Below are 7789 nucleotides of genomic sequence, written 5' to 3' on the forward strand. Positions count from 1 at the left end.
ATTTAAGGAAAATCAAATCACATTTTGCTATCACACTTCGGTTCAGTCATTACCGTTTTCTTTCATTTCTCAGCTTTATTTTTCAATATATTGTTTAGTCTTGCCCTTTAACCCAAAAGATCTCTTGTATCGAAATCATGTCAAGTTCATGCATGGAGTGGGAAGGAAGGTCGTGAACCACGTTTAAACAATTTGACTTTTAAATCATTTGAGGTGCTTTTACTACACTCATGTGAAACGTAACGTGAAAATGATCTGTGCTTATTATATAAATCTTTTATTTTTTGCATGCAAACTATATTCTGCTGTGGGAATAGATAGTGAACATGTTCGAGATATATATGTTAACAAATGGATTCAGCTGATAGGAGATGGTGAATCAATATCAGAAGAGGACTTGAGACAGTTCTACAAACGACAACTCCGGATTGAAGTTTCAGACGACAATTTAAAAGAGTGTCTACAAAAGATACCAGGAAATACCAGTGGGACCAATGAAACTTGTTTGACAGGAAAGGTATTGTTCTGAAAAAAAAATCCTTGAAAATTATTGATGATCTTAAGGGAGACTTATGTAATGAACGTATCTAAAACATTAAGCAATATAAATTATCAAAATATCAAATTATGCACAGTATTGGTAGAAAATAGTTATATTTGAATGGAGCATCTCTTGTAATTAGGTGACACAACTTACTTTACCTAATGACATCACGCAATAAAATATGATAAAACACCATATTAACATTTTGAAACTTTAATATTTATGTAAGGCTTAATTAAGTTTTTAAATTCATAACATAAAATGTTTAAATGTTTAATTTATAAAAATATATTACTAATCTACATAGATTTAATGGAAATGAAAGCAAAGTTGTTTATTTGTGATTTCAAAAAAGAAAATCAGATGAAATTCACAAGCAAATGCACACACAAGGTCACGCACATGAGCACACAGATGAAGCCAATATAACAATCATGACCTGTATGTAAACTTTAAAATCATACAAATTGACAGACAAGGATTTTGAACATCTAGTTTAAACAGCGGTCTCATTTTATTGAGGCAAATAGAAACACTTAACAGATTCAACCAGGCATAACTTGCTTATACATGAAAAAAGGCATCCCGAAAGGTCACTGGATATCTTATTGTTAGATTCTTAAATTGGTCGGGTTTATTATTTTCATTTGAGGTCAATGAAGGGTTACTAGGGAAACTGTTTACAGTATTTTCGATACACAAGTACCACGTGTGTTTTGGAGTCAATATGCAATGTCAGTTAATAACTGTATAATGCATTAATAAATGCAAGTAATTTTATTCTTATTAGCACAATAAATCTTATCATCTTTTCAACTGATTGAGAATTTAGATAGATTTAAAATATATTTTAAAAATCTCTATTGAAAAGAAAAGGACCGAACGTTTGTGTTAATTAGGAAATAGATATATCAATTTTGAATGCATTGTTGTAGAATGATGGACGGCTCGAGTTAAAATGCACAGGAATATAATCACGAAGGTCGATATGACTGAACGCTTAAAGATCCTGTATGTTTTGTGATTGATATTGTTACTGTCTGTATACCACACTTGCAAACAATTATATATGTATATAATTGTGCAAACAAAACAATTTTCAAGCATCAAAGGATATGTAAAATGTGTACTGCAACTATTTGTGCACATTATATTCAATCAATAAATTACATGCATTCATTTCTTATTGGAAAATTTGACTTAGAATTTATAGAAAATAAATTTCTAATTACCTCCCTTTATTTACATGAAATGTTAAATTGGGTAATTTCTTTAAAAATAATGCTTATTTGAACTTACACTATTGACAAATCTTAATTTGAGCATCATATTTATGAAATAAAACCACGAACAAAATGTATTTCAGGATCTTTAATTACAAAGCATTTGAACAATAAACCATGCATTAACATACTATTAAGCAAGAAAAATTAAAATCTATTTCCATTCTAACATATTTATCAAAATAAGAATTAATAAAAATATGTTAAACTACTTTGACCGTAGAATTAATTAAACTAACCATTCTTACTTGAATTATTGAAAAATACGGCTTTAAATTCCGGACAATAACTTTTTCTATATTCCAACAATTATCAAAAAATACATGATAATACATAATACTCATACAAATTCAAAATTAATTTAACATAAGACACCCACTTTTTCCACCCATTATTGATATCACTAGTACCAAGTATAAAATTAACTATTTTTAATAATATTGTCTGAGTTTACAAGTGTTTAACCTAAATTATTTTTACATATCTATGAACATTAAAGTATAATTAATATTTTTCACATTCTTCATATACAATAGTCTAACACGTATATATCTAATATTCTTCAACCTTTTACACATTTTTTAATGTATTCTTTCAAAGAAAAACAATATGTTTCATCTTATTCGATGTGAAATTTACACCTTATTTTCATAGCGAAATACCGTTTTGCGGTTTTGCCACTCATGATTGAAAGTGAATTTTGCTTAAGTTTATGATAATTGTACTATGTCTTTAAACAAAGTAACATACATATACCAATAAATAATAAATATGAAAGTATCTATTGCCTGTCAACAGTACTCTTTCAGAGGTATTACTTGAACACTTTTAATTTGTGCAATCTTGATATCAATAAAGAGACTGTCGATGCGCCTCAAATTCCGTACCGTCCAGCAGGGAGCTGTAGAGCATTACAGTTTAAACGAACACGGTAGCGAGGTACATCGGGTCTAAGACTTTTTATTTTAATTTTTACATTACTGTTTCGTTAAAAGTACAAGAAAGAAGTTTTTAAATTGTTATGATATGCTGCTAGACAAGCCTAGGCTTAAACACCGAAAGTCTTGAAAACATTTTCTTTTTTGTGAAGGAAGTCATGTTTCTTTTTAACAATTCATTTGATTCACTGATCGTACGGAGTAGCCACATTAAGTTATTCCATGGATTATTTAGAATAAAAAATGTGTATGCTACAGTTTTTATATAACCCTTACAGCAATAAGCCATAACCCTTACAGCAATAAGCCCATTTTGAAGTGTCTTCTTATAGACGAAAGATATATACTTTTTAAAAGGTTGGTCGTATTAGTTTTAAAAACAGAATGAATTACTGTATCAATATTGAAGCTCAAACTATGATGAAAATGTATAAATGTTTGCTTTATACATCTGCGGTATTATAATTCTTTATATAAACATATCTTGTTAAAACAGGAATAGCTTAACATGAAGAAATAAATGCAATACATGATTGTACTTATTTATGATATTTTTTTATCAAAAGATATTTACAATCAAATATAATCTGATATATTTATTTTAGATATAAATCGACATTTGATCTTAATCGTTACATAGTATTAAAAATACATCATTTTTATTTCGTCGTAAAAATTATTACAAAACATATAACAAAAAGTTATCTTTTCAATGAAAAATGATAACAATTGTCAGCTAAAAATATATTTTGTTAAACATTTATTTCAGTGTTTATCACCGGATCATGTTTACTCTTTGTCTGGTTTGTCAAATGCTACCACAGCTATCGAGGTATCAACTCTTTCCATGATGGTATTACATACAGTACAGAATAACAAATGTAAAAGGAAAATACTACCGCACTCTGATCCACACCGTTTTGAATCAGTTACTAAAGGTCAAAGTAAGTTCAATTTTAAAGTAATAAAACAAACTGTATCATGGTCCAATACATCAAGATTTTTGCGATTAAAAGAACCAGTTATATCTATGGTACACACAAAACCTTTTTAATAAAATAGATAACGACATTATCTTTCTAATCCTTTGTCATTAAGAATAAGATAGAAAAATAATAAAAAACTTCCATTACTAAGTATGTTAATTTTATTTCAGTATGGGGTTATGGCATTCTTAGTTGTACCATTATAGTATTGACAGCTCTTTTGGGATTCCTTGCTCTGCCATTTATTCGTGGTGTGAACTTTAAGAGAACACTTATTTTTATGGTAGGACTTGCTGTTGGGACATTAGCTGGAAGCAGCCTGTTATTCCTTATACCTGAGGTATTTGAATTATTTACACGAATTCTAAACCATCAATATATCCATTTATTCAATTTTCATCTTTTTTCACCTGATTCAATGATAACTCTATAGGTACAGTTAAGTTATGCAAAACTGCAGACCTTTAAATATGAAAGCTTGTGTGTGTGTGTGTGTGTGTGTTTGTGTGTGTGTGTGCGTGTGCGCGCGTGTGTGTGTGTGCGTGCGTGCGTGTTGGCGTGTGCTTGTGTGAGAGTTTTTTGTCCAGGAATTGTTGTCGCAGCACAACCTTTCCAACCTATCGCAAGATATACCTATACTCGTATGTTCATAAAACACGCCCACCAACGCTGTGAGACACAAAACGTTGGTACATAATCATATATTCGTCAGTTAATCAGAATTTGATTTCAGTACTGTAATAAACATTTCAGTCTTAAATTCATCACCCCGTCATCTAAAACATATTCATGTGAATAAAGTATTTTGTTTCTTTATGTATATATTTTAACGAAAAGAAGCAAACATTTTCTTATGTAATCATCACTTGACTAGGCTCAATCATACCGAGTCTGGAGCATTTTTAATTTTGCTGTTTTGGATTTCGGGTATTTCTTTCTCTCTATGGTTTCTCTATTGCTTGCAAGGTACAAATGGGGTTTTACAGACACTTAAGGCATTACGTGTAATAGTTTTGTTACTACTTTATATTTTTCAGGCATTAGAACTTACGGAACAGGAACTAAACAAACATAGCTATTTATGGAAATGTTTGGTTATGATCAGCGCTCTTTATTTCTTCTTTATAATTGAAAGACTATTGAAACATTTCTCGGAACTGAAAGAGGTAAAGGCATTGAAATGTATCAACACATTTATTTGCTTATATTGTTCTTGATTCAATAATTAACCTTACTTCTATTTTGGCTAGGAGTATATAAGTATTCAAAGCTCATTTATAATATAAAACTTAACTTGAACATAACTTGAGTAGTTTTGACTTTATTCATGATGTAAAGTTATTCTAATTGAATAATTCTTAAGGAAATTAAAAAATGTTTAACAATAGGCAAAAAGAGATAGTTAAAGTATTTCGTTATTCACAGATAAACAAAAAGGAAAAAGAACTCCGTCGTGAGATTCGAAGCGGTCGATTAGGATCATTAACTCCGGAGACAAAGTTTAGAGAACTCAGGCGTGTATCTATACAAAAACTGGGAGAAACATCAACATCTTCGTTGAATAAACTGACTGATTTCCAGGATCTTTCGACAATTTCTGAATCTTCTGAAAAGGTATTGTTTTAAAATTGTTTGCATAATACTATAAACGGGATATTTTGTAAGTTGTAATTTGTGCAATTTAAGTGAAAACTGTACGTCTCAGATGAAATAAGAAATAAACATACTATGATCTTGCTAATTGGTAAACATTTGCCCAATAAGCCTAATAAAGACACAGAAAAGGCAGAAAATGGCTAGAATAATCTACGTGTTATCGTAAAATGAATGTATTTGCATCTTTAAACGTACTAATATTTACAGTACATGACATAGCTTTATCGTCAAACTATGAAAATCTTGTCTAATTTGATCATTTTCTCCTCTACTTCACTCGTGCACACTTACCTTTAGATTATGCTTTGATAATTATTAAGCTCAGGTTAATAGTAAAGTGTTTAACTATCTTTTTCCATAACTTAAATAGATTATATTGTCTACTATGTAATTTATATTTTAGAACCAGCCAGATGATATCTCTGTCATTAAAGAAGAAGGAACAAAGGATCCGAAACGAGTTGCCCCAGTTGCATGGATGATCATATTTGGAGATGCATTACATAACTTTGTAGACGGTGTGTCTATCGGTGCGGCATTTACTGAAAGCATTCTCGGCGGATTATCTATATCCGTAGCAATATTGTGCGAGGAATTGCCCCATGAACTAGGTAATGTTATAAAACTCTTAACTGTAAAATCTATTATTTTTTGTTCTTTGATATTTTTACCTAAAATGTAATTTTTTGCTTGTGTTTTAAGCAGTTAATCAGTGATTGTTCTTAGGAATAAATTTATATACTTACATGTGGTAAAAAAGATCAATGTATTCTCGTTTATAAAATATATACATTTTAGAATGCAAATATTTCTCGTTTATATCTTTCTTTATGAAAGAAGGACAAAGGAGTACGTTTCGTTTAATGTCTTTCCTTATTGCAGCAAATTAATATATATCATAGTCATGATAGTATGAAAATATATTATAATATGCAGATGAAGCATGATCTTACTTTTCTACAGGAGATTTTGCAGTACTCCTACATGGAGGGATGTCAAAGAAAAAAGCAATTTTCTACAATTTTCTCTCAGCCTGTTCTATTTATGTGGGCTTGGTCATTGGAATAATTCTTGGTGAAAATGCAGAGACACATACATGGGTGTTCGCATTTGCTGGTGGCATGTTTCTATATATAGCACTTGCTGATATGGTGAATATTTCTAATACAATCTTTCAATCGTCATTTTATATCAAAAAATTATATCCAGAAAATGTTTAAAATAATTTTACCTCTTACATTAATATCATTCAAAATTTATAAGATACAGAAAATCTTTTGAGTTATACCATTCTGTCCAATGTTATATGCATGTTTCTTAACGTGTTTGTCCAATTGAAGGAACATATGAAAGAAACGTGGATGAAGACCCAACATGCCTCTTAATGATAAGTTCAGGCACGAGAAGGGTCATATGTAGAACCATCGGCTTTCTGTAAGCTAACTTGATAGCTTCCTCACAAGAATGAATCCAAAGTCCCTCACGGGAATCGAACCATCAACACTGAGGGCCAGCATCATAAATCAAATGTTATGTTAGCAAACATGTCGCATACATAATTAGGTTTATCAATTATATACACCTTGGTTTGTTAGCTGAATACATCATTGTCTCACACCCCGTGAAAATATAAAATCTGAATGATTTACTCTCTATTAAGATGCCGGAGATGTGCGCAGCTGGGGAACAAGAGGAAAACCAGGAGCTTATCGGGACTTGGATGATTTTCGTTTTGCAGAACCTAGGAATGGTAATGGGCTTTGGCATCATGCTTTTATTAGCTATATATGGCGGAAAGCTTGAGGACACGATCACAGGACACGGTTGACAAGACTGTTGAGAGGAGATTGATATAACTCTGTACATACAAACTAAATACAACATTTTAACGGGGATATTACTTCAATATCTTCTTTAATGTTTGAAATGCGTTGGATCCACTCTGCACCTTAACTGCTTTCCGACTGAAGGATTGTGTATATATGGTGACAGAATGAGAAATATGTATGTCATTAAAGGTTTGACTATATAGTGGTTATTTGAATTTATTTTAACAGTTTATTTCATAAGCAACTTGGTACTCTAGTTCATATTAAATAATTGTACATGTTGCAAAAGAGACTCCTGAATATTCATCCCATACAGTAAGAATATGTATTGCTGATGGAACCGGGGACACATGATAAAGTCATATCGTGACACTTAATCAAAAGGTTAACTGTTTTCAAGAAAATCCAATCTTTAAGTCACTGTATTCAATGCAGTTGATTTTGCACTTGTTTACAAAAGAATACAACAACAAACTCCAATTCAAATACAAAATACTACAGATGACCACCATACAACAACTCTACACTACGCCATGGTTTAAGCTTAAAAAAA

At 30.8% G+C, this 7789-nt stretch overlaps 1 protein-coding gene across 1 annotated transcript; it reads left to right on the forward strand.

The window, feature by feature from the left end:
* Window positions 1-250: 250 nt before the first annotated feature.
* LOC132748806 (metal cation symporter ZIP8-like) lies at window positions 251-7409 on the forward strand. Its single transcript, XM_060738446.1, has 8 exons — window positions 251-517; window positions 3535-3709; window positions 3922-4091; window positions 4789-4917; window positions 5177-5365; window positions 5811-6018; window positions 6371-6558; window positions 7068-7409. The coding sequence occupies exons 1-8, from the start codon at window positions 251-253 to the stop codon at window positions 7233-7235; spliced, it is 1494 nt and encodes a 497-aa protein (XP_060594429.1). The 3' UTR covers window positions 7236-7409.
* The last annotated feature ends 380 nt before the right edge of the window (window positions 7410-7789 follow it).

Source organism: Ruditapes philippinarum, unplaced genomic scaffold, assembly GCF_026571515.1.
Source record: "Ruditapes philippinarum isolate M1 unplaced genomic scaffold, ASM2657151v2 ctg98_1_1_1_1, whole genome shotgun sequence".
Taxonomy (NCBI): Eukaryota; Metazoa; Mollusca; class Bivalvia; order Venerida; family Veneridae; genus Ruditapes; species Ruditapes philippinarum.